Genomic DNA, 27,088 nt, shown 5'->3' on the forward strand with positions numbered 1-27,088 from the left:
TTCCAACAGAATATTAAAATACAATAGTCTATGAAACATTAAAAGCTTCCCTAAACAGGGCTGCCTTCAGATGTCTTCTAAAAGTCTGGTAGTTGTTTTTGCACAACCCCGAGATTTAGGAGCCTCGTGCTCTACCCACTGAGCAATCCATCCATCCATCCAGTTCGTTTAGCTCTCTGGGATTTTCAGGCAGAGTGGGGTCTCCACCCCTTACCTGGAGATGCCAGGATTGAACCCGAGACCAGCATGTGACACTTGCGCTCTTACCGCTGACTTAAATCGAGAATGATTTTCACGTTAAATGCTGTTAGAAAAACCAAAACACAATGGCTTTATTCAATTGGAAAACGAGGGTTTTGGCAACTGGGGCGTTAAAAAAACTGTACAACTGTTTGACAAAGGAAGCAGTTCTCCAACTCCTAGAGGTGTGCCCCCCACGTTCGGACACCAACAGCACCCTCCACAGGGCCAGATCCATAGCAGGAACAACAGGGTCTCGCTAGCCTTGGTGGAAACGGGCTCCAGGTATAATGACAATCCGTCCGTACGGTTCTGCTTGCTCCAAGTGTATGAACTGGGCTGCAGCCAGCACTGGGGAGGAGCGGAGGAAAAGAAAAGAAGCAGGTGTTGAGCAGTAACTCATTATTCTTTATTGCATATGAACGTAAAAGGAGCCTTGCTGGATCAGGGCCAATGGCCCATTGAGTCCAGCGTAACGGTGGCCAAACAGGCCTGGGTGAAATCCGCAAGCAGGATCTGGGCACAAGAGCGCATACTCCCTTCCCCTCCTGCGTTTTCCAGAAACATGCAGAAGCACCGCTGCCTCCAGCCATTCGTTCATATTTATTACTGAATAAATTTATTTACGCCTCCGTCGCTTAAGCGCAAGATTTCCCAAGGCAATTGAAGATACAAAAAGAACATTACAGTCATACCTCATGTTACCTTTGCTTCAGGTTGCGCATTTTCAGGTTGTGTCCCACGGCGACCCGGAAGCACCGGAAGGGGTTACTTCTGGGTTTCGCCACTCATGCATGTGCAGATGCACAAAATGATGTCATGCGCAGAAGCGGCGAATTGCGACCCGCGCAGATGCGGGTTGTGTTCTTTTCAGGTTGCGAACGGGTCTCTGGAACGGATGCCATTCGCAACCAGAGGTACCACTGTATTTACTTAGAAGTAATACAATAAGAAGGGGGCGAATCCTACCTCGCTCAGCTAAAAGATGAACACCCAACAAAGGCTCGATATGACATGACTCTACCCCCCACCCCAGTTAAGACCCAAATGCCTGCAAGGACAGGACCGTCACACCAGCTTGAAACTATATAAGGTTGGGGGCTGGGAGTAGAGAAAGCGCTTCTGCCAAAGGCAGCGACTGCTCTCGACCCTCTTGCAGAAACTTGCAAGCCCACCGTTGGCTGAGAGTTGTTAGGCGACCTGTTTGCCTCCTCTAGTGGTTTTAACAGTCAATCCTTTTTTTCCCCCAGGGAACTTTGGGAACTGCAGCTCTCTGAGGGGAATAGGAGTCTTTTAATACCGTATTTTTTGCTCTATAAGACTCTCTTTTTCCCTCCTAAAAAGGAAGGGGAAATGTGTGCGTCTTATGGAGCGAATGCAGGCTGCGCAGCTATCCCAGAAGCCAGAACAGCAAGAGGGATTGCTGCTTTCGCTGCACAGCGATCCCTCTTGCTGTTCTGGCTTCTGAGATTCAGAATATTTTGTTTCTTGTTTTCCTCCTCCAAAAACTAGGTGCGTCTGGTGGTCTGGTGCGTCTTATAGAGCGAAAAATACGGTAAATCTCTGCGCCCTTAACAAACTGCAGTTCCCAGAATTCTCTGGGATAAGCCGTGACGCTTTAAAGTGGCATGATTCTGGCTTTAAATCTTATGGTGCAGGGAAAGCCGAGATACACAGCAAAATATGCAGAAACTCTTCATCTGAGAAACTGGCCTTCCACACACACCCCCAACTCCCATTTTGGTGTTTTGCTTGGCCCTCCCCGCTCCAGAAAAAGTTGTGATTAAAAAGGACAGCCACAACTCTTGTACACACACATTGAATTCCTATTACCTACCCAAACATGTGAAGAAAAACCGGCTGGCAACACCCCGTGAAGCCGCCCGGGGCAAGAGCTGGTCAAATTCTGTGACTCCGGCCTGTTCTAGTTTGGCAGCGATCAACCTGCAAGAATAGGAAACAGGAAGTATGACCATCTGGTGTCCCTTCTGTTACCAGGGAAATGGGAGCTGTACATTGCCAAACCATTTACTCACAGACATATCACACACAGGCATTCCCGCCTTTTCACCTGTCAACCCTAATCCTCCAGTGTCAAAGAGAAAATAACAGCAACCTATTGGCGGTTCAAATCCCCGTGACGGGGTGAGCTCCTGTTGCTCGGTCCCTGCTCCTGCCAACCTAGCAGTTCGAAAGCATGTCAAAGTGCAAGTAGATACCGTATTTTTCGCTCTATAGGACACACTTTTCCCCCTTCAAAAATGAAGGGGAAATGTGTGTGCGTCCTATGGAGCGAAGACGCCATAGCCCCGCGACCCTCTCCCGGCTGGAGAGGTGACGCGTGGCTATGGCAGGAGCCTCCATAGCCGCGCACCACCTCTCCAGCTGGGAGAGTGCGTGCAGGGCTAAAGAAGCCCGGCTTACTCTCTCCCGGCTGGAGAGGTGACGCGCAGCTATGGCAGGAGCCTCTATAGCCGTGCGTCACCTCTCCAGCCGGGAGAGCGCGTGCAGGGCTAAAGAAGCCATAGCCCCGCGACCCTCTCCCAGCTGGAGAAGTGACGCGTGACTATGGCAGCAGCCTCTCCGCTGCGCCTTTCCGCTGCTCCCTGACCTGCTCTTTGGGGCTGTTGGTGGGCTTCCCCCCGCCAGCCCCAAAGAGCAGGTCGAAAGGAACCTTCCAAGGTAGCCGCCTGAACGCACCTTAAACGGCACCTTGTTTTAGAGCGGGAAAACAAGAGGGGGGAAATTCTCCCACTCTCTGTGCAGCGCCTCCTGCCGCTTCGCTGAAGGGGCGCTGGGCAGAGAGCGGAAGAATTTTTTCCCCTTGTTCTCCCCCCTCTAAAACAAGGTGCGTCCTATTGTCCGGTGCGTCCTATGGTGCGAAAAATACGGTAAATAGGTACCACTCCAGCAGGAAGGTAAATGGTGTTTCCATGCGCTGCTCTGGTTCGCCAGAAGCAGCTTAGTCATGCTGGCCACATGACCCGGAATAATAAAGCGAGATGAGCGCCGCAACCCCAGAGTCGTCCGCGACTGGACTGAATGGCCAGGGGTCCCTTTACCTTTTTTTGTTTGGGAAGGAGGAAGGAAACAGCTTCTGAGGCCTCACCTTTGAACGTAGTCCACCGTGATCATGTTCTTATCCAAAGGCAGTTCAAAACTTATTTCCGGGAGCTCAGGAACGATGGGCAGCACTGCTTCCTCTGGCTCCAGGAGGACCCTGTGGGAAGAGGAAAGGGGGGAGTGGAAGAGAAGAGGGTCGCCCCTTCCCCACGGAGGCAGAGACTTGCCCAGGGAAGGAAAGCGAACAATAATAATAATAATAATAATAAATAAAATAAAAATAAAAATAAAAATAAATTTTATTTATACCCCGCCCTCCCCAGCCAAGACTGGGCTAAGGGGAAGCTAACACCAAATATAAAACAATTGATTGAAATACAGCTTAAAAACAAAATTAAAATACAACATTAAATGGTTTATGAAGTAATGATATTGGAAACTGCTATACATAATTACTAAGAAATTCAGATGGAAGAGATTTGAGGAAGCCAAATAATATGCTTATGAAGATGGATCTTAATTAATTAATTACGTGTTAGTCAAGTGATGATTTGTTGTGTGTTTTATATTCTTTTTTCTTTTTCTCTTTTTTCCTGTTTCATTCTTTTTCCTTTATTATTGCCAACTTTTTCTTTTTTGTTATGTTTATGTATGGAAAATACTAAATATTATTGTAAAAAAAATAAAATTAAAACATTAAAATACAGCCTCATTCCAGTGGAAACTCAATCAAAAACTTTTTTGGGGAAGAAGGACACCCAGGCCTCTCACCTCTCCTCTGCTACCACAAAACTCGGCCGAGATTCTTCTTCGGTCGTCTCGAGGGAAATCTCTGCAAGGGGGAACGGAAAGAGATAACTGGCAGCCACGTAATACCTGTTTCGCATTTGCAAGGAGCCAGCCTTTTAGTGTGGCGGCACCTTCGGAACTCCCTGCCTATTGACATCCCTGTTGCAGCCTTTTTGGCACCTGCTGAAAGCAGGTTTCTTCAGACCGCTCTGCCCAGGAGCTTAGAAAAGCTGATGGGATCCGGCGGGCGATCCACTCCGCCTCTGTTCAAGTGATCCGTCTGATGACTGGGGAGAGGGGAATTCACACCCTGCACTGGGGCACCTGGCCGTGATGTCCGGTTCGACACCGTCGGAGCCCTGCATCACGGGGGGTTGGGCTAGATGACCCTCGTGCCCCTTCCAACTCTTCAATCCTGTGGTTATTTTTCTCGCCGTTTTGCCTCTGCCCTCAAAGCTGGAGGAGAGCAGAAGCTCCTGTCTTTGCTCGCCTGCTCACCTGAGGAGCCGACAGGCGGGATGCTTGGCTCCTCAGCTGCTCGAAGCTCCTGCAAAAGAGGAAAAATTGGGGCTGAGTCCCTGGGAGGCAGAGGTCTCCCCAATATACCGTATTTTTCGCTCTATAAGACGCACCAGACCACAAGACACACCTAGTTTTTGGAGGAGGAAAACAAGAAAAAAATATTCTGAATCTCAGAAGCCAGAACAGCAAGAGGGATCGCTGCGCAGTGAAAGCAGCAATCCCTCTTGCTGTTCTGGCTTCTGGGATAGCTGCGCAGCCTGCATTCGCTCCATAAGACGCACACACATTTCCCCTTACTTTTTAGGAGGGAAAAAGTGAGTCTTATAGAGCAAAAAATACGGTATTTCCTTCTGCAGACAAATATTTGGAGTCATTAAGGTTTGCTCTCCTGCACTATTTAAAACAGAGGGACGCGGGTGGCGCTGTGGGTTAAACCACAGAGCCTAGGACTTGCCGATCACAAGGTCGGCGGTTTGAATCCCCACGATGGGGTGAGCTCCTGTTGCTCAGTCCCTGCTCCTGCCCACCTAGCAGTTCAAAAGCACGTCAAAGTGCAAGCAGATAAATAGGTACCGCTCCAGCGGGAAGGCAAACGGCGTTTCCATGCGCTGCTCTGGTTTGCCAGAAGCAGCTTAGTCATGCTTGCCACATGACCCAGAAGCTGTACGCCGGCTCCCTCAGCCAGTAAAGCGAGATGAGCGCCGCAACCCCAGAGTCGGCCACGACTGGACCTAATGGTCAGGGGTCCCTTTACCTTTACTATTTAAAACACATGGTCCATGTTCTTATTATGCATGCGTGTCTATCTCGTGCACTTAAGAACATTCCTTTTATTTACGACACCTTAGAATTCTTATAACGCTATTCTGAATAAAGCTTTTTATAGGGCGCAACTGGGGATGAGTTTATGGAACCAAGGGGGCGGCAGACCATAGAAGTTTGGGAAGCGCCGAGTCTTTTTTAAATTTTTATTTATTTATTCGGTTTTTCAAATTTAAGTTTCATAATCTCATAACCAACATACATCGTAAAAACAAGATTCCAAAGAATCTCCTGGTCTTCTCTCCTCCCCTTTGTGGGTCCTGTTGTGAGTCATTTCCTCCTGCGTCTTTTTTTAATAATCCAAATCTTTTACATCTCCGTTATATCCAAAATTCACCATTAAACGACAAGTTTAACAATTTTAACCATGGGTAGGCAAACTAAGGCCCAATCACCTTCTAAATCTGGCCTGCAGACAGTCTGGGAATCAGTGTGTTTTTACATGAGTAGAATGTGTCCTTTTATTTAAAATGCATCTCTGGATTATTTGTGGGGCATAGGAATTCATTCACCCCCCCCCAAAATATAGTCCAGCCCCCCACAAGGTCTGAAAGACAGTGGACCAGCCCGTGCTGGAAATGTTTGCTGACCCCTGATTTTAACTGTCTATATTGGCTTCTAAGATAAATTATAAATTGTCCCCATTCCTTATTAAAACGTTGGTCATCCTGATTCCTGATTCTTCTGGCCATTTTTGCCATTTCGGCATGATCCATCAACTTGACCTGCCATTCATCTCTGGTCGGGAGTCTTAATGCTTTGCAACCTCCACCAAACGCCTTGTGGGTTTCCAGCAGCCCCTGCCCCTTACCTCCAGCTCACTGGGAACTTCGGCCTTCTGCACTTCTTCCTCCTCCTCCCTCCTCCTCCGTGTTTCCTCTACTGCTCGCTTCCTGGTGTAGTCCACGCGCTGGCGGTTGGCGCAGCGGGCCCAGAGACCCTGGAGGGTGGGGTGCATCCATCCTAGGACCAGGAAACGAGGGGGCGAAGGGAACAGTTAAAATTCTGGAGGTGGGTGGAAAGGGAGGTGTGCAGCAGGGGGCTCTAGCCTGCCTAAAAGCAGGGGCCTGTCTTGTGTTCTTATGCAGAGATAAACAGGTCAGTGGCCGTGGAAAAGCCTTTCCCGGTTTCTGCAAACAGCAGGCAAAGCCTCACACCTCCTGCCTAGGCCGGGTGGGGGGGGGCCTCCCAGAAGCCATTGCACATCAGCCCCACACAGCCTGGCCAATGGGTCAGGGATGACAAGAACTACAGTGGTACCTTGGTTCTCAAAAACGCCTTGGTACTCAAACAACTTGGAACCCAAACGTCGCAAACCCGGAAGTAAGTGTTCCGGTTTGAGAACTTTTCTCAGAAGCCGAACGTGCTCCGTTTTGAGTGTTACGTTGAAGTCTGTCTGTTTTTGCTATTTGTTTTGCGTTTTTGTGGCTCTTTTTGTTTTCGTGACTGTGTGGAACCCAGTTTAGCTACTGATTGATTGATTGTGTGACTGCAGTACATTGTTTATTGTGTTCATTTTATGGACCAATGGTCTCGTTAGATAGTAAAGTTCATGTTTAAATTGCTGTTTGAGGGGTTGTTTTTAAAAGTCTGGAACGGATCGATCCGGTTTGCATTACAGTGGTACCTCGGTTTAAGTACTTAATTCGTTCCGGAGATCCGTTATTAACCTGAAACTGTTCTTAACCTGAAGCACCTCTTTAGCTAATGGGGGCCTCCTGCTGCCGCTGCACCACCGGAGCACGATTTCTGTTCTCATCCTGAAGCAAAGTTCTTAACCCCAGGTACTATTTCTGGGTTAGCGGAATCTGTAACCTGAAGTGTATGTAACCTGAAGCGTATGTAACGCGAGGTACCACTGTACTTTCTATGGGAAGGCGAGCCTTGGTTCTGGAACGCTTTGGTTTTGGAACGGACTTCCGGAACGGATTAAGTTTGAGAACCAAGGTACCACTGTATAGGGGGCATGTCCTGGTATCTGTTATCGAAAAAGGACAAGGGATAAAAAAAATATCTAGCCTCTTCACGCTGTTTTTCGCCTTTCGGAGTTAAAATCGGCTTTTTCCTTTGAGCCAGGGGGTGAGGAAGCAGCAACACACCTGGGTCTGACCCTCTGGGGAGGGGGATCATGGGGGCAGAGCATAGCTGTCAACTTACAAATTTGAAAATAAGGGACCAGCAGCTTCGAAAATAAGGGATCAGCAGCCAAAATAAGGGATTTTAGTCAACCAGCAGCCAAACGAAGCCTCAAGCGGTGGTTCCCACAGCGCAGCAACCCGGCAAAGGGGATGCAGCAAGGGAAACCACCGTCACCTCTCCGCTGGGAAGCGCTGAGCAAAGGCGATTTGATCGGCACAAGGCATGCAAGCTCCACCGCCCAGTCGTTCTTAGACTCCTTTGTGGGTGAGCAATGCAGCCAAGCAACACAGTTGGAGCCTCCCTCCTCCCTGGCCGGCAGGGAGGGAGGGAGAGGAGCTGCTTCCTTTGAAACCCGGGAAATTTAAGGGACATCATCAATAAGGGACAGCAGCGGGACATGGCACTGGGATAAGGGAGTTTCCCGCCAAATAAGGGACAGTTGGCAGCTATGGGGCAGAGAGGGGTCCTCACCGTAAGTTGGGGCTCCCAAGAGCTCCTCCGCAGTCTTCAACCTCTTCGGAGGCAGCAGCACTGTCTCCTGAGAAGAGGAAAGCAGGAAATGGCAGGCGTCAATTAGGAGTGACCTGCCAAAGTCAAGTGCTGCTTTGCATCCTGGCAGCAGCGAAGCCCCGCCCCTGCCCAGCACTGATTGGCCAGGACTGCTGTGATGCGGAATTATCAATCATCATCACGGTTATATAACAGATGGATAATGGTAAAAGGTACAGCAAATTTCATCTTAAACCCATGGAGGGAGGGAAGGAGATCCGAAGGTTCAAAAGAACCTTGTATTTTAATGTTAAAACTAATAAAAACTAATAAAAAATTGTAAAAAAAAAAAAAAAGGATTGCTGTGATGTCATGGAATGCCCACAAAGATTCCAACTTGTCGGGGTTGGAGTCTTGCAGTCCAGTCACAAAGCTGAAATTTTGAACAGCCCAATTTCAACTGACTTGTCCATTAATAACTTGCTTCCCCCCCTGCTTATTGTGGGGAGGGGCAAAGGGCTCTGTGGGGCACTGCAACCTGGCCTCCTGCCCGCCGCAAGCCTCCCCCTCTCAGCCCCACACTTTTCCCGGGGACTTAACACTCGCAAGCCTGTCCTTGTAGTCTTGAGGGCTAGAAACCTGATTGTTTTTTAAAAGGCAGCCTAGAATCACAGAGCTGTAGAGCTGGAAGGGACCTCTGGGGTCATCTTTCCCAGTGTCCTGCAATGCAGGAATATTTTGCCCTGATATTAAGAGTCTCTGCTGACTGAGCTATATCGTTCTACGCGGGGCTGCCCTTGAAGCTGTCCCAGAAACTCCAGCGGGTGCAGAATGCAGCAGCGAGGCTCCTCATGGGGTCCCTGCCATGGGAGCATATTCACCCAGTGCTTTTCCAGCTGCACTGGCTCCCGGTGGAGTACAGGATCAGATTTAAGGTGCTGCTTTTGACCTTTAAAGCCCTTCACGGCCTAGGACCCTCGTACCTACGGGACCGCCTCTCCCGGTCTGCCCCACGGAGGACCTTAAGGTCCATAAATAGCAACACCTTAGAGGCCCTAAGGAAGTCAGATTAGCCTCAACCAGAGCCAGGGCCTTTTCAACACTGGCTCCGGCCTGGTGGAACGCTCTGCCTCATGAGACCAGGGCCCTGCGGGATCTGATTTCTTTCCGCAGGGCCTGTAAGACAGAGTTGTTCTGCCTGGCCTTTGGCTTGGAGCCAATTTGATTCCCTCCCCCTCTTTCTTTTTCCTTTCTCCTCCTGTGATGAGGCTACATTTTAATATTTTAATGTTTCAATCTTTTAATGTTGTATTTTAATTTTGTTTTTAAGTTGTATTCATTCAACTTATTTTTATTATTGCTTGTTAGCCGCCCTGAGCCTGGCCTTGGCTGGGGAGAGTGGGGTATAAATAAAAATTCTTCTTCTTCTTCTTATTATTATTATTCCCGGACTAATGTATTTTATATGCAGCCCCTTCCTGCTGCCTGATCTGTGCGGCTGGAGCCGAAAACATGCTCAAACCGCTTTCGCACATATGCATGAAGGAATTCACCGAGGGGGTGGAAATCGAAGCTTGGTGTAGGTTTCCAAGAAGTTTTGTAAGGTGAAGTCTTTGAAATATTGCAAAAAAGACAATGAGGAAAAGTATTAGTTAAGGATAATTAACGGTAATATGAAATTAAGAAATGCATAAGTGATAAAGAACAGAAAATCATCAGAGGCATTGACAGAAGTCCAAATATATTGTATAAGATGAGAAGTTATGTTGTATGAGAAAGATGTTAAGTTATTTTTGTACACCACAACGGCCGCCCAAATATTACTTGCTAAAAATTGGAAAACACAAGAACTACCAACAGTGGAAGATTGGCAGGTGAAGATGGTGGACTTTTCGGAGCTAGCTGATCTGACTGGAAGAATCCGCGACCCGAAAGAAGAGGAGTTTCAAGAGGACTGGAGGAAATTCAAGGACTGTTTGAATAAATATTGTAATATAAAAAATTAGAAATTACTTGAAAGAAACAAATAGGCCTAGGATTAAACTAAGTCATAATTAAATAAATGGGATTTAGACTGTTCAGAAAAGTCAATAAGACGGACTATAATTGGAAATTGTTTTAGTTTAATAATGATATTGGCAAGCTGTTACTTTTAATTACAAGGAAACTCAGAAGGGAGCGATTTGAGGAAGTCAACCGAGATGTTTAAAAGGTTGGATTTGTGAAGAATTAAGTTTGTTGTTATTGTTTATCTGTTTATTGTTCCCTTTTTTCTGTTTTTGTGTATTATTTTGCTTTGTGGTTTGTGTTATCATTGTGGAAAATCTAATAAAAAAATTATAAAAAAGAGAAGTTATGTTGTATGAATGTTGGAATTCATATCTTTAAAAATTAATAAAAATGTAAAATATCGGAGCTTGGTGGGCACCCCAACACTCACCAATTTCAACACCTACCAGGGGCTGGCACTGTCCCTGCGGATCCAAGATCTGCTTCTGGAAATCTTCCCGGGAAATCTGGGTCACCGGATCCAGAAAGCGCAGCTGCCTCCGCCGCCTGCCGGGCTGCAGGAAGGACGGCTCATACGCGGGAAGCTGGAGCTGGGGAAGCACAAGAGAAATTTCCGGATGTTCTGCTTCCTAACCTCCGCAGGCTCTCGAACGGCTGCCGCTTGGACCGACTCAGACCACTTGGCTCAGCATTGCAGACACGGGCTGGCAGCATCTCTCCGGGGCTCTGCGCAGGAAGCCTTTCCCCAGCCCGACTTGGAGAGGCTGAGATTTGAACCCAGAACCTCCCTGAACGTGAGGGAGACGCTCTGCTGCTGAGCCGCAGCCTTTCTCTAAATTACGAACCTGTTGGGAAGGTGGGGGAAGCTGGCTTATAGTAAGTCAGATTTCTTGGCCCACCTAGATCAGTACAGTCCGCACTGACAATTAATCCAGAATGCAGCAGCCAGACTGGTGACTGGGAGTGGCTACTGGGACCACATAACACCGGTCCTGAGAGATCTGCGTTGGCTCCCAGGACGTTTCCGAGCACAATTCAAAGTGTTGGTGCTGACCTTTCAAGCCCTAAACGGCCTCGGTCCTGTGTACCTGAAGGAGCATCTCCACCTCCATCGTTCAGCCCGGACACTGAGATCCAGCTCTGAGGGCCTTCTGGCGGTTCCCTCATTGCGAGAAGTGAGGTTACAGGGAATCAGGCAGAGGGCCTTCTCGGTGGTGGCGCCCGCCCTGTGGAATGCCCTCCCTTCAGATGTGAAGGAAATAAGTAGCTATCTTATCTTTAAAAGACATCTGAAGGCAGCCCTGTTTAGGGAAGTTTTTAATATTTAAATATTGTTTTTAACACTTGATTTGGAGCTGCCCAGAGTGGCTGGGGAAACTCAGCCAGATGGGCGGGGTATAAATAAATGATGATGATGATGATGATGATGATGACAGGGTTTCAGATGCTAGGCTTGAACCCGAGGCATTCTGCACTGAGCCAGAGGGTACCGGCCCCCTCCTGGCTCTCAGTTGGAAGGCTGGCCCTCCTTCCCCGCCTCCCTTCCTCTTACCTTGGGGCTCGGAGGGGAGCGTTGCTTCAGCTGGGGGCGGAGAGGGGTCAGTTGGGGAGAAGGCAGCAGCCTGGGTCCCTCTTGGAGGGGGGTCGCCTCTGCAGCAGAACCAGCAAGGGTTGGGGGTTAGAGAAAAGGGCAGGGAGAGGAGGGGAAAGGGTGCTAGATAACCAGCAATTTCCTGGCCTCGTCTCCCTCTATTGACCCACCCCCCCATTCCCTCAAGTGGCCTTGGTGGGAGAGATAGGGGAGGCAGGGCCGCTCGCATCCCCTTCGCTGAGACACCAGGCCCCTCTGGCCCCCAGCCAGTCATTATTAAGAACAAAGGTCTAAGAACTGGTCCCTGAGTTTGACTTCTTCCTCTTCCCTCCCTGATCCTTTTGCCTTGTGTGCCGTGTAAGCGCCCCTTTGTGTCCAGCCCGGCAGGGTCCGTGTGCTCTTGGCCAGCCTTCACCCGCTGCTCCCTCCCGTGCCCAGCGCCCCACTAACCCGAAGGTAGCAGAGGGGGTTCTCCTGGGAGCTGGATCTTGTCCGTCAACAGAGATTCTCCTGCTTCCCTCGCAGTAGGCGGCTCCTCCCCAACCCTGTGGAACAAGAAATATGGCCAGAGTTTCCTTTTTGTTGACGGTGGCAGAAATTGTTTTTTTTAAACTCCTCATGGCACAATTCACACACCGGATTGGGCACCACAAACTGCAAAGACTTGTGGGAAATGGTCTTTGTTAGAATCCAAGGGGCCACCACAGGAAGGACCCCGATGTGTTTATTGTTGCCTGTAGTCATGTGTGATGTCTATGATACATTACAGAGGGAGAAGTGTTTGTGGGATGTGGGGGGGGGGGGAGGTCAATGCCCCAAGGAGACTGCAAACTAGATTTCAATGAGACACAGGGCATGGAGCTAAGGAAGGCAGACAACAACTTCTCCTAGTCTGGGGATATTGCTAATATGGTGGAATACTAACTCCTGTTATCCACAGATGACATGGTCAATGGTCAGGTATGTTGGGAGGTTGGTACGTTATCCCTGGCATACGCACACACCCTTCTTGCGTTCCAAATTTTGCCTCTGCTCAAACAGCTCCAGCAGGTTTTTTTAAAAGACTATGTGCCTGCCAAACCTATTTGACCTTAAGAGGATACAGTGATCCTTCTTCCCAACCAATTTTACTCAGTGTTTACTTTTGTGGAGTTTCACACTTGCAATTTATTTATTTATTTTGCTTTGAGTTACCTATTGAAAAGAGAAAAGTAGCAAGCTAAACACCCTTCTCCAGCTCTGCCGTTTTGCCCAACCTGAAGGCAGAGTTTGGATCTAAATAATTATAGTAAAGTTTGTATAACCACACGAAGACAACAATAATTCCCCTGCCCTGTTGCATCTTCTCCCACTAGGGGAGTTGTTCCACCCCGTCTTACCAAACCGCAGTTTGATGCTCTAGCAAAAAAATAAGGGTCGCGTACCTCTGCCTCCAGCAGACCTCTGTGCCCCACCTGCCTGCCCCAGTCCATCTTCTTCGCCCCGACACAAACATGCAGCTCAGAATCTGAGATCCAGAAGCCCAAAACCCCTCTCTTTATGTTATGTAGTGAGTTGTTGAATAGGATCCAAAATGCAGCAGTCTGATTGGTCCTAGAACAATAGGATTCAGAATGCAGCAGTCTGATTGGTCCTAGAACAATAGGATTCAGAATGCAGCAGTCTGATTGGTCCTAGAACAATAGGATTCAGAATGCAGCAGTCTGATTGGTCCTAGAACAACAGGATTCAGAATGCAGCAGTCTGATTGGTCCACAGGAGCCACCCAATCCAGCTCCAGGTGGAAGTGAATCAGCAACCTGATTGGCCTACAGGTGAATCTTGGAATTAGCCAATCACATGGGGCCCATTGTGTAAATCAGTGTTTCCCAACCTTGTGCCTCCAGCTGTTTTTGGACTACAATTCCCATCATCCCTTGCCACTGGTCTTGCTAGTCAGGGATGATGGGAGTTGTAGTTCAAAAACAGCTGGAGGCACAAGGTTGGGAAACACTGGTGTAAATAATGTATATAAAGCAGACATTCTGGAGGAACTTCCATCCCTCCTCACCACTATGAGCTGAATAAAGAGCATGGAATCCACTCTCGACTCCGAGTATATTTCACTTTACCTTGTGGGAGGTGACAGCCCAGCGGAGACCAACGGTTCTTGTTCTCTGACTCCCTCGGCAGCCTCTGGAAAAGGAGATAGAGGCAAAAGTAGAGATGAGAGGCCTGTTGGGTCCAAAGAGGGAGAGGGGAAGCAAAGGGGGGAAATTGGCTGGCTGTAACAGCCGGGGGCGTCCTCTGGGATCTGGCCATGCCAAACACAGAGCTGGAAAATCAATGAGTGCCTTCTTCTATTTATTTCCCATAACTTTGGTTATGGAGGTGTTATAGGAATTCTAAGGTTTTATATGTTGTTGTTGTTGTTGTTGTTTAGTCGTGTCCGACTCTTCATGACCCCCTGGACCAGAGCACGCCAGGCACTCCTGTCTTCCACTGCCTCCTGCAGTTTGGTCAAACTCATGCTGGTCTCTTCGAGAACACTGTCCCACCATCTTGTCCTCTGTCATCCCTTCTCCTTGTGCCCTCCATCTTTCCCAACATCAGGGTCTTTTCCAGGGAGTCTTCTCTTCTCGTGAGGTGGCCAAAGTCTTGGAGCCTCAGCTTCAGGATCTGTCCTTCCAGTGAGCACTCAGGGCTGATTTCCTTAAGAATGGAGAGGTTTGATCTTCTTGCAGTCCATGGGACTCTCAAGAGTCTCCTCCAGCACCAGAATTCAAAAGCATCCATTCTTCTTTATGGTCCAGCTCTCACTTCCATACATCACTACTGGGAAAACCATGGCTTTAACTATACGGATCTTTGTTGGCAAGGTGATGTCTCTGCTATTTAAGATGCTGTCTAGGTCTTATATAGATATATATAATGATATATACAAGGTTATATATATATATATATATATATATATATATATATATATATATATAAATAATACATTCATAAATGTACAGCGTTCATAAATGTAAAACCCCGGTTGGCCTCTGTTATTTGTTCTACCCATAGGGAACCTACTTAAGACCTCTCTTGGATACCCAGTAAGGGATATAGGAACATTTTTTTCTTATAACAGAGGCTTCCGGGAAACGCTTGGGGTGTCTGTGAGTCTGCTGGAGCAGGAGGGAAATGTTCCATAACTGATGGGGTGGAGTTGGGGGCAGGGGGAGATCAGTGGGGAGGGGAGCAGGAAGAGGAGACACCCTTGTTTCTTCAGCAGCCTGACTCTGTCTCTTGGCCTCCCCCATCTCATTCTCCTTCTTCAGCTTCTGCCTCTGATTCCGGACTTCTCTCTATCACAGACTCACAAAGTCCTGTTGCCTCTTCACCTCCTTCTCCCTCTGACCACTCATCGTCATCCCACCACCATTCCCCGGGCTCTGAGCCTTCTTCCCTCCCCGCCCCCCCTACCATTTCTCCTCGTTCAACCAGTCCATGTCACTTAGTCGCCCCGTGCAGAACTCAGCAGGGAGGACGATGGGGACAAAAACCGAGAACCAGTTGGCTCTCTGGCTCCCCCTACTGTTGGCCTCCCTGCATGCCACCCAATGGGCACCAGTCACAATAAAACTCAGTGACCGAACCCTCCTGCCTGAAAATTGTGGGCTCTGCCACCTTACCCACGGATCCCAGGGAGCGAAAGGGGCGACTAGAAGAGGAGGAGGAGGCGATCCCTAAGGACGGACAGGTCTCTGGCCTTCCCAGTTTGCGGATTATAATGCACTGTGTCCTTGGAAGAGGACAGACACGCAGATCAGATCAGTCTGGCCTCTCCCTCGTCTGCTCACCTTCTTCTGCTCGCCTCTTTCTGGAGGAAACCCGGCGAGGCTTATCTTCCCCGGACACCAGAAACTCCCCTTGATCCATCAACATGTCGATTTCCTGGACTGTGATTTCAGGCAGATCTCGCTCGCCCTGCGGGGGGGTGGGAAAAGGAAGGTGGGGACACAGGTCTCGTGGAAATAAACTCACGGCCTCTGCTATGTATCTGCCGCCCTCTAACCCAGGGGTGTGGGAACACTGCGCTGATCGAGGGCCGCACAACCTTTCGGGGGCCACATGGTGGCGGTGGGCGGGGCCTGGGGCGAAAGTGGGTGGAGCGGCGAATATCATTTCGGCTAGTTTCTAGAGACACACCCTTTGGGCTACTACCCTTCATCCGGACAAGCGAGAGGCCTCATCAAAGTTACACATCCCGGCCAGGCAAAAAACAAGTTTTAAAAGGGCACCTCAGCACCTGATGAGATTGCCATTGTTAACGGCAGGTAGAGTATTCTTGTGCTCAGGAAATAAGTTTTGAAGGATGGGTTTTTACGTATTTAGAACCTCAGAATCGTAGAGTTGGAAAGGGAACGGAGGTTTAATCTAGTCCCTTGCAACGCAGCTGTCCTGCACAGGGATCAAACCCACAAACTTGGCACTATCAGCTTGGTACTGAATTCAATGGTGAATGTGGAATAAATGAATGAAAATGAGTTTTATTCTTAGGGATGGCGTGGTGAGGATGGCCATGCCTGGTGTTATGTACTGAGTTGAATAGGATCCAAACTGCAGCAGTCTGATTGGTCCTAGAACAATAGGATCCAAAAGGCAGCAGTCTGATTGGTCCTAGAACAATAGGATTCAGAATGCAGCAGTCTGATTGGTCCTAGAACAATGCAGCAGTATGATTGGTTGGCAGGAGCCACCCAATCCAGCTCCAGATAGAAGTGAATCCACAACCTGATTGGCTTACAGTAGAATTCCGGAATTAGCCAATCATGTGCAGCCCATTGTGTAAATAATGTATATAAAGCAGATGCTTTGAGGAGACATTCATTCATTCCTCCTCACCACTATGAGCTGAATAAAGAGCATGAAATCACTTTGCGACTCTGAGTATATTTCACCTGCCTTAAGACCAATTCTGTGAACAAAAAGGTTCAAAGGAGCCCCAAGGAGGGCTGCTTAGCAGAACTGTTTATCTGCATGTCATACAACCTGAGTTGCCGAGACAAAGCAAATGTTGGGACTCACATTCTTGACTCCCTAAGAGGCTCTTTTCCTGGCTAATGTTACAATTAAGTAAAGAATGTGTTAGAAGCAGATTGTTAGCCTTGAAAGAGGGATAGATTTATAGTTTAGAGGAGACCCAGGATAACAAGGAGAAATAGCAGGTGATAGTTTAAGAACTAGTAAAGGTAACGGTAAAAGGGACCCCTGACCGTTAGGTCCAGTCGCGGACGACTCTGGGGTTGCGGCGCTCATCTCGCCGCTTTACTGGCCGAGGGAGCCGGCGTACAGCTTCCGGGTCATGTGGCCAGCAGGACTAAGCCGCTTCTGGCAAACCAGAGCAACGCACGGAAGCGCCGTTGACCTTCCCGCCGGAGCCGTACCTATTTATCTACTTGCGCTTTGAGGTGCTTTCGAACTGCTAGGTTGGCAGGAGCAGGGACCGAGCAATGGGAGCTCACCCCGTCACGGGGATTCGAACCGCTGACCTTCTGATCGGCAAGTCCTAGGCTCTGTGGTTTAACCCACAGCGCCACTCGCGTCCCTTTAAGAACTAGTACTCTTGCTCAAATGCTTCATGAATATTATAAAACACACCCCTGTTGTAAAAACTGCTAATCTGAATGGACATGGGATTTGTGGTCTTGTTAGGGGTACATGTGGGCGGATCAGGAAGCCTGTAAACCGCAATTTCTTAACCAATAGGAATTGTAGGAGGGGTGTTTGAACAGTCTTAGGGTATAAATGATCTGTGATGTGAACTGGAATGTGAAATCCCCTCTTGCCAGCACAGCACTGGTGTCAACCAACAATAAATCTGCTTATGTTTGATCGTGGAGTAGACTCCTTCTTTCAAAGAGAAATTTGAACCCCTCTGGGAAAGATCCCTGGGACAGGTTTCTTTATCAACGACTTGGATGATGGACTCAAGGGCATCCTGATCAAATTTGCAATGACACCAAACTGGGAGGGGTGGCTAACACCCCAGAGGACAGGATCACACTTCAAAACGACCTTGACAGATTAGAGAACTGGGCCAAAACAAACAAGATGAATTTTAACAGGGAGAAATGTAAAGTATTGCACTTGGGCAAAAAAAATGAGAGGCACAAATACAAGATGGGTGACACCTGGCTTGAGAGCAGTACATGTGAAAAGGATCTAGGAGTCTTGGTTGACCACAAACTTGACATGAGCCAACAGTGTGACGCGGCAGCTAAAAAAGCCAATGCAATTCTGGGCTGCATCAATAGGAGTATAGCATCTAGATCAAGGGAAGTAATAGCGCCACTGTATTCTGCTCTGGTCAGACCTCACCTGGAGTACTGTGTCCAGCTCTGGGCACCACAGTTCAAGAAGGACACTGACAAACTGGAACGTGTGCAGAGGAGGGCAACCAAAATGGTCAAAGGCCTGGAAACGATGCCTTATGAGGAACGGCTAAGGGAGCTGGGCATGTTTAGCCTGGAGAAGAGGAGGTTAAGGGGTGATATGATGGCCATGTTCAAATATATAAAAGGATGTCACATAGAGGAGGGAGAAAGCTTGTTTTCTGCTGCTCCAGAGAAGCGGACACGGAGCAATGGTTCCAAACTACAAGAAAGAAGATTCCACCTAAGCATTAGGAAGAACTTCCTGACAGTAAGAGCTGTTCGACAGTGGAATTTGCTGCCAAGGAGTGTGGTGGAGTCTCCTTCTTTGGAGGTCTTTAAGCAGAGGCTTGACAACCATATGTCAGGAGTGCTCTGATGGTGTTTCCTGCTTGGCAGGGGGTTGGACTCGATGGCCCTTGTGGTCTCTTCCAACTCTATGATTCTATGATTCTATGATTCTATGATTCTATGATTCTATGATTCTATGATTCTATTCTAGGTTTGTCCAACGGTGAACAATGGGGTTCAGGTCGGAATTCAAGAGGACGGTCAGAAATAACAAAAATCAAGGAAGGCACAAATGGGAACTTTGTGGCAGGTCATCTTGAGATTATTACTAAGCAGGCCATAATATCTGGATCCGGGCCTGGTGGTGATGAGTTTCTACAGAACCAAAAACGCTGTCCTTAAAAATCCACTCCCCCCTTCCTGCCCAACACCCCTGACCTCCCAAAAGCCAAAAACCTACTTCAATCTGGAGCAAGGTGATGGGTTCTGCCTCTTTGAGAGTGATGGTGTCCGGGGAGACTGTGATGGGCAGCTCTCCTTTGGAGCAAAAAGAATCGGGAGACGATTAGTACCTTAATTAATTTGTGCCCTGCCTCTCGGCCAAAAGCAAGGTGCCAGAGCAGTGCAATGCAGAAACAAGACAATAGTGGAAACCCACCTTTTAAAAGTGTCAAACAATAAAAACGCAGAAGCAATTCTTCTGAGCTGCCACGGCACCGTTTTGTGCCCGCTGCCCTTGCCACAGATGCACAGGCAACCGAGATGGTTCTCTGACCTCAAGGAGCTTACAATTGAAAAGAGGTAGCAAGGACACAACACTCTTATTATTTATTAAAACTGTACGCTGCCTGTTGTGTACTAAGTTGAATAGGATCCAAAATGCACCGGTCTGATTGGTCCTAGAACAATAGGATCCAAAATGCAGCAGTCTGATTGGTCCTAGAACAATAGGATTCAGAATGCGGCAGTCTGATTGGTCCTAGAACAATGCAGCAGTATGATTGGTCTGCAGGAGCCACCCAATCCAGCTGCAGATGGAAGTGAATCCACAACCTGATTGGCCTACAGGAGAATTCCAGAATTAGCCAATCACATGCAGCCCATTGTGTAAATAATGTATATAAAGCAGATACTTTGGGGGAACTTTGATTCCTCCTCACCACTATGAACTGAATAAAGAGCATGAAATCACTTTGCGACTCTGAGTATATTTCACTGCCCTTCATCCAAAGATCACAGAGCGCTTCCCAACATAAAAATGCAAAACGAGAACACAAAATACATCTTACAAATACAAAAAAACCCTATCTTGTTGTATGATTTTTGTTCCAGTCTGGTTTTTTAAAAAAGCAGAGCATGAAACATCTTTTTCTCTCATCACTTTGAGGTCCAAATAACTTTCAGGATTCGTTTTATATCTAATGCTAGTACACATCTACGTTTGCTTGCTTCCTTAATGTGGTTTGCCAAGGAAGAGGAAGAATGTGAGCAAATGATGCACTACTTGCAGTTTTACTTTTTAATGCACCACTTAGAAAGATTTTTGTTTTTAAAAACACATTAATAAGCAATAAATAAAATAATCTGCTGCTACATGTACTTAACACCTTGGATTAGGGTTGGGGAACGAGAGCTGGAGGCAACCCAGAGGTCATGTAGCCCAACCCCCTGAAATGTGGGAAGGAAGGCTAATTTAGAGATGCAATTTCGAGGAAAGGAGCAAACAACCTATCTCAAAGGTACAAGGTGGGGTAACCAGGGCAGCAACTACTGTATTTTTCGCTCTATAAGACGCACCAGACCACAAGACGCACCTAGTTTTTGGAGGAGGAAATAAAAAAAAATATTCTGAATCTCAGAAGCCAGAACAGCAAGAGGGATCGCTGCGCAGTGAAAGCAGCAATCCCTCTTGCTGTTCTGGCTTCTGGGGTAGCTGCGCAGCCTGCATTCGCTCCATAAGACACACACACATTTCCCCTTACTTTTTAGGAGGGAAAAAGTGAGTCTTATAGAGCAAAAAATACGGTATTTTCTTAACAAATCACAAACACTGGTTTTGCCCCAGGGAGAAGCCATACTCTCCACCTGGAAAGATGGGGTTTCTGAAAGCATGAAATTTATCAGCGGTTCCCGGGCTCCCAGTTTCTGACCCACCTGGCCTCTGGTCCCAGGGAGATGGAGGAAGGCGCTGCGGGGGGCTTCTTTCAGGTGTGGCTGTTTCCAGAATGGATCGGACCTGGGAAAGACGGAGGGGGAAAAGGCGGAATCTGACCCACTTCTCTCTGGTCCATCATTGCCAGGGAGCCAGGAGCCACCAGCTACAGCTGAGAGACACAGAGCTCAGCAGGGAAGAGGAGGCTGGAGAGAGAACCAGGACTCTGGCGCCACCTACTGTCTGGCTCCCTGCCTTACGCCCTACCAGCAGCCCCCCCAGCGCAGGACAAGAGCAGGGAGATTGGGAAAAAGGGCGCGAGGCTGTCTTACATAGGGAATGGACATAGGGCTGGGTAGAACCGGCTCCATCATCCCGAAAAAGGGATCGGGAGCTTCCTCTAGGATTTCCATGATGGCCAGCTGGTTGGGGAGCAGCAACCCTGGCCTGCAGTTAGGAGAAGCAGAAAGAAAATGTTAGACTTATTAAGAAGTAAGAGACTTCTCTGCCCCCCCCCAAACTTACTCTGATCTTTTCCCTATAGGCCTCAGATACTGGTATCTCAATAGTTTTCTCCCCAACAATCCAAAAACGAGATCTGCTCGCCCAAGGATCACTCAGGAGTCCCAAGGCCAAGCAGATATGCAAACTCCGGAGCCGCCCCACAACTCGCCCCGGGTGGCGAATGCGAATCACTCACTGCTCCAGGTCTGTCAGGTCAATGCGGATCTGCTGCCGGGCCCGGTTGAGGTGTTCCAAGATGTGCTGGATTTCCTCTGAAAATGGCAGGGTGGGGAGGCAGAAGGGGAGTCAGCCAGACTCAGGAGAACTACCTCCTCCACCCCCCGGGCATTCATTTCGTTCATTCAAAGCCTTTATGGCTTACTTTCTTTTTAGCCAGGAAAGCTCGGAGAGCCACTTACAAGCCAATATTATACGTAGCACACAGGCAGACCCTGCCCCTCGGGACCGCAATCCGAACAAGCGACGGCATGGAAGGTAAGGAGGAGGGTGAGGGATGAGGAAAGCGAGCGTGACCAAGCGGCCATTTCTTTCATATCGAAAGGCTCTTGTAATGTCAGTTGCTAAGGGGTTTGGGGTGTGTCTCCCTGACCGTTCAGTAGACTTGGGAGGAAAATGCACTTGGGAGGTAATTAGAGATGCGGGTGGCGCTGTGGGTTAAACCACAGAGCCTAGGACTTGCTGATCAGAAGGTCGGCGGTTCGAATCCCCGCAACGGGGTGAGCTCCCTTTGCTCGGTCCCTGCTCTTGCCAACCTAGCAGTCAAAAGCACAACAGTGCAAGTAGATAAATAGGTACCACTCCGGCGGGAAGGTAAACGGTGTTTCTGTGCGCTGCTCTGGTTCGCCAGAAGCGGCTTAGTCATGCTGGCCACATGACCCGGAAGCTGTATGCCAGCTCCCTCGGCCAATAAAGCGAGATGAGCGCCGCAACCCCAGAGTCGGTCACGACTGGACCTAATGGTCAGGGGTCCCTTTACCTTTATGGAGAGAATTATGTATGTATGTCATAGGTTTAGCTACGGGTGCAGGGAGTTGGAACAGATGACCCCTTCCAACTGTACAATCCTGTGGTTCTGCGGAATGCATTTGAAAATATACAAGAGAGGAAGAGAAAAGGTCCGGGAAAAGCAGCAGAAAGGGACAAACGGGGGTGGGGGTTGGTTTGGAAAAGGTCATACCCACAAGGTACTGGCACTGACGGGTGTAAACGCGGACGACCCCAAACTGCAGCTGAGCGGAGAGGTAGAGCGAGAAGCGGGGCTTGGGAGCCCCAGGCATGGGAGGCGGAACCCGGACAAGGATGAAGGCCATGATCTCCTCGCTGAAACAGGAGGGAGACAAGAGGCGTCACACACACAGCACCCGCCTGGTCTGCACTCGGCTCTGGACGCAATGCACGCCCGCAGGATCAGGCCAATGGCCCGCCTCCTCCAGTATCCTTTCCTCCCTGCAGCCAGGCGGGTGCCTCACACAGTATACCAGTGGTACCTCGGGTTAAGTCCTTAATTCGTTCTGGAGGTCCGTTCTTAACCTGAAACTGTTCTTAACCTGAAGCACCACTTTAGCTAATGGGGCCTCCTGCTGCCGCCGCGCCGCCAGAGCACGATTTCTGTTCTCATCCTGAAGCACAGTTCTTAACCTGAAGCACTATTTCTGGGTTAGCGGAGTCTGTAACCTGAAGCGTCTGTAACCTGTGGTACCTCAGTTTAAGAACAGCCCTATTTACGAACTACAGTGGTACCTCAGGTTACAGACGCTTCAGGTTACAGACTCCGCTAACCCAGAAATAGTACCTCGAGTTGAGAACTTTGCTTCAGGATGAGAACAGAAATCGAACGGCGGAAGCGGGAGGCCCCATTAGCTAAAGTGGCACCTCAGATTAAGAACAGTTTCAGGTTAAGAACGGATCTCCGGAACGAATTAAGTTCTTAACCCAAGGTACCACTGTATTCGGTATATGAACTCCGCAAAACTGGAAGTAGTGTCCTGGTTTGCGAACTTTACCTCAGACTAAGAACGGATGCCGAACGGTGGAAGGGCACCGGCAATGGGAGGCCTCATTAGGGAAAGTGTGCCTCAGTTTAAGAATGGTTTCGGTTTAAGAACCGACTTCCGGAACGGATTAAGTTCGTAAACCGAAGTACCACTGTATATGCAGAGCAAGTGCCATTTCATATATGCTTGTCTAATGCATTATCACCCTAATACATATATGGATATTGATAACTGACTATATATTTTTTTAATAGACGTGCTCCAAATATCATTGTTTGCACAACATCTGTAAACATCCCGTTCATAAGCTGCGAGTGTTGCCGTATCTTCAGTCTACAGTGGTACCTTGGTTCTCAAACCTAATCCATTCCAGAAGTCCATTCCAAAACCAAAGCATTCCAAAACCAAGGCGCGCTTTCCCATAGAAAGTAATGCAAAATGGATTAATCCGTTCTAGACTTTGTAACCCTAAAACAGCAACTTAACATGAGTTTTACTCATGTTAAATATGGATCAATGAGACCATTGATCCATAAAATGAAAGCAGTAAACAATGTGCTGCAGTCACTCACTCAGTCAATCAACCAATCAACCAATCAGTAGCTGAACCAGGTTCCACACAGTCACAAAAACAGAAAAGAGCTGCAAAAACAAAAATGCAAAATAAATAGCAAAAACAGACAGACCTCAGCGTAACACTGAAAACGGAAGTGTGGCACTCAAAACTGGTTTGCAGGGTTTGAGTTCCAAGTTGTTTGAGTACCAAGGCATTTGAGAACCAAGGTACCACTGTATTGGCAGAAGTTGGCCACAGGTTTATCTTTCCAGTGCATCAACACCAGTCTTTTGGCCATAGCAAAGGCACAAAAAATCCATTTACGTTTGTCCAGAGGCAGGCACCCGGCTGCCAACCCAACATCCTTTCATTGATCCTAATTTATATACGCATTTTCACTGTTCCCAACCCTAATCCTGCGGAAAGCCATCTAATTAGATTTTAATTTGATCCTGACTTGTTTTGGGGAGGTAATTTAATTATTGTTTGATTTTAAAGCAATGTTATACATTTGATGTTAGCCGCCCTGAGCCCAGTCTCGGCCAGGGAGGGCGGAATACAAATAAAAATTTTTGTTCTTGTTTCCTTCATCCCTCATTTGTGCCTCTACTCACCAGGTTCTTGGGACGTTGACTTTTAGGTACTCCCGCTTCAAGAGTTTGGCTGCCCCAGTTGCTGCCAACCTGGGAAAGAGATGGAGGAATGATCAGTTGGGGTGGGGCATGCAGGCAGCTGCCAGCACCTTCCACTGCCCCCCAGCCACACTCTCAGAGCAAAGTCCTTACCAGATCGTAGCAAAACATCCCGTATGACGTTGCAACACGTTTGGGTAATAGAACATTTCGGAATGGAGAGTTTCCCTTTTCTAGTATTGAGGTTCTGAGTCTTCCAGATGCTTCTGATCTCTTGGGAGGCGAGTGCTTTTCCTCTGCAAATTATCGCCCGGTTGTCTCTCAAAAGGACCCCCTTTCCCAATTTATTAACGGCCCAAGTGAGCGGCAAAACGTTGAGAAATCAGTCGATCCTTCAGACCTCACAAATTCAGCGACTCACCGCTGGAGGCAAAAGATTATGATGGGGCCTGTTCTTTCCTAAAACTAATTTGGGACAATTTTATCACAAAGCCAACGGCCGTGCCAGTTGGATTCCCAAATCTGATTAATTAAGGGAGATGGTAAGCAGCGAACTGCCAGGAATGAGAGCTGTGTTTGCTGTTGAGTTTAATGAAAGACAGTTTGATGACAAGAGAAAGATGAAGAAGAGAATCTGCAGGCAAAAGGATTTTAATCTATTAGAGGATGTGCCATTTGGCGACAATATTCGTTCAAATGGTGAGTTGTGAGGTGTAATCTCAAAATTCTCTAGCACTCAATTAGTAAGTTCATACCAAATGTATAAAATGTATGGTGCGGGGGTGGGGATAGCTAAATTCCCAACTGATCAGTTAAGAATATTTTTTAATGGGAAGCAAATAAAGAATATTAGCTAGGAATACTAGCAGATGATTAACAGGAACTGGAAAAATTAATATGCAAATAACAAGCAGGGATTCACCTCCCAGACCATTAAATGTTGAAGCAATAATTCACTGACTACCATTGAACGTGTCTAATTACAGTAATCAGAAGTCTATGAACAGTTAAAACTAGGGTGATAAAAGAGAACCCAGAAATTAAAGAGGGTTTAGCAACCCTGTGTGCATTTAATAAACAAGGTAGTCATAAAAATATTTCAGACAGGCTAATTACAGAATGAGATGTGATTAATACTTATAGTAATTGGGCATGGATTGTTTTAAAAGTAACCACCATACATAGCGGTTAGGGGGGGATCAGGTGGGAAGAACGGCTTGGTTTTTTTTGGTTTTGTCTGGCCAAGATAAGTTTGAATTTTTATTTTAAGAAATAGCAGTAAGAACTAAGAAATCGTGGCAATTATTATATAATTCCTAGTGCTAGGAATTATTAAGATTCCTAGCACTAAATGAAGACCTAGTAAATTAATTGGGCTGCAAATACAATAATTAAACAGGGGGTTACTTGGACTCAGCACCACTGGCTGCTACTGTTAATAAAAGCCAATGATTCTAAAAGGCGAATGTGCTAAAAATTAGAAATAAAAACGGGCAGTGTAACCAGGCAGCCACCCTTAACCCTCTGCAGCCACTGGGCAGGATCAAAGTGAGAGACACAGGCAACAGCCTTGTCAATAAACGAAACACCTGCGACCAATCCCTGCTGTTTCCTGACGTTCTGACCAATGAAAACATCTCCCTCTTTTAACTATCTCGACCAATCACTGCATGCGAAGCCGCGTGCGAAAACTTCTCTCCAAGCTTGGAGACACGTTCTTCGCCTCTCTCCAGTTCCAACCAATCAAATCTCTTTGTTTCTCTTCTCTTGACCAGCCCTCCTCTTATTACGTGGCAGAGTTCTAACCAATCAAATCGCTCCCGCTGCACTTGGCCTGTTCAGATGCGCATCTCATCACCCCGTCCATGTTCTCAATTCCTTGGACTGAACTGAGCTAGTCCAATGGGCAGGCTCCTCACGGAGTTCTAGCCAATAAGATCGACGCAAGGGCCTCCTCCTTTAAGAAACAGTTTACCTTGTTTCTTGAATTTTTCTTTGCCTGTCAACTCGCCTAATGCCCAAGGCTGGCCAATGAAATCAAGGCACGTGACCGGAATACTGTCCAATCATGGAGAAGGGGCGGTTTTCCCGCCAAATTAAGATCTAGGTCCCTTTTCTCTTCAGAAATTCCAGACGCAATTAATGTATCAGTTAATAGGAGCCTAGTAGTCTCCATATATGTCTCTGTATATACAAAAATCACTCACCCTAATACAGACTGAAGAATTATCAGCAAATAAAGGCAATTAAAGCCCCAGGCAGCCCTCCTGGGCCCCTAATTCTCTCACAGCTTGGCCTACCTTGCAAGGCTGTTGTGAGGGAAAAGAGGAACAGGAGGAAAACCAAGTTTAGTCACCCCAACACAGAAATAGGATGTAATAAATCACCAAGAGTTTTCTGGGTTTGGGGAATTTTGCATTTATTTATAGCTTATTTTATTTTATTTTTTTATAATATTTTTATTAAGATTTTTACATTACAAAAAATAAAAACAAACAGAAAAAGAAAAAAAAAGTCTTTCCATCACATTATTTTTCATTTACTTGTTTCTTGGACCTCCTCATACCTCTCTTTTTTGTATTCCAGTTCAATTTATTAGCTCAGCAATTTGTTTCCCTCTTTATTCTACCCAAATCTTTATTCTTAAATTATTGTGATCTTGAAATTTTACTTTTATAAACCCATTTTTTTTCATATTTATAGCTTAGTTTAACTCCCAACCCAAAAAGAGTTTTGAACCCTTTACAAGAGTGTTCAAGCATCAATATTAGAGTGTATTCATCAGCACCAAAAATGGAACTGCGGCACAATATGTGTGAATGGATAATTAAAACGTAATGGTCACTAAACTGACAGGTCTTTTTTTAAAAAA

The 27,088-nt window shown here is 47.4% G+C and overlaps 1 protein-coding gene across 1 annotated transcript; it reads right to left on the reverse strand.

Moving 5' to 3' along the window:
- Window positions 1-307: 307 nt before the first annotated feature.
- On the reverse strand, window positions 308-26,613 carry REC8 (REC8 meiotic recombination protein). The gene is made up of 19 exons (XM_083580995.1): window positions 24,370-26,613; window positions 24,199-24,267; window positions 22,212-22,354; window positions 21,210-21,285; window positions 20,842-20,956; window positions 20,512-20,593; window positions 18,818-18,894; window positions 15,493-15,619; window positions 13,777-13,840; window positions 12,116-12,210; window positions 11,627-11,724; window positions 10,521-10,664; window positions 8,047-8,113; window positions 6,248-6,399; window positions 4,591-4,639; window positions 4,075-4,135; window positions 3,350-3,460; window positions 2,078-2,184; window positions 308-591 (listed from the first exon to the last, which is right to left on the reverse strand). The coding sequence occupies exons 1-19, from the start codon at window positions 24,423-24,425 to the stop codon at window positions 500-502; spliced, it is 1,785 nt and encodes a 594-aa protein (XP_083437121.1). The 5' UTR covers window positions 24,426-26,613; the 3' UTR covers window positions 308-499.
- Window positions 26,614-27,088: the final 475 nt, after the last annotated feature.

The sequence above is a fragment of the Podarcis filfolensis genome (genome assembly GCF_964270895.1).
Source record: "Podarcis filfolensis genome assembly, chromosome: 13".
NCBI classification, from domain to species: Eukaryota; Metazoa; Chordata; class Lepidosauria; order Squamata; family Lacertidae; genus Podarcis; species Podarcis filfolensis.

Bases quoted from the DNA above. Each gene is read 5' to 3' on its own strand.
- REC8 (XM_083580995.1), bottom strand. From the start codon at position 24,425: ATGTTCTATTACCCAAACGTGTTGCAACGTCATACGGGATGTTTTGCT. The intron at 20,594-20,841 runs GTAAGACAGCCT...CGTCTTTCCCAG, and splicing joins GCCCTATGTCCATTCCCTAT to GTCCGATCCATTCTGGAAAC. The intron at 10,665-11,626 runs GTAAGAGGAAGG...GTGCTTCCCCAG, and splicing joins GCTCCCCTCCGAGCCCCAAG to CTCCAGCTTCCCGCGTATGA.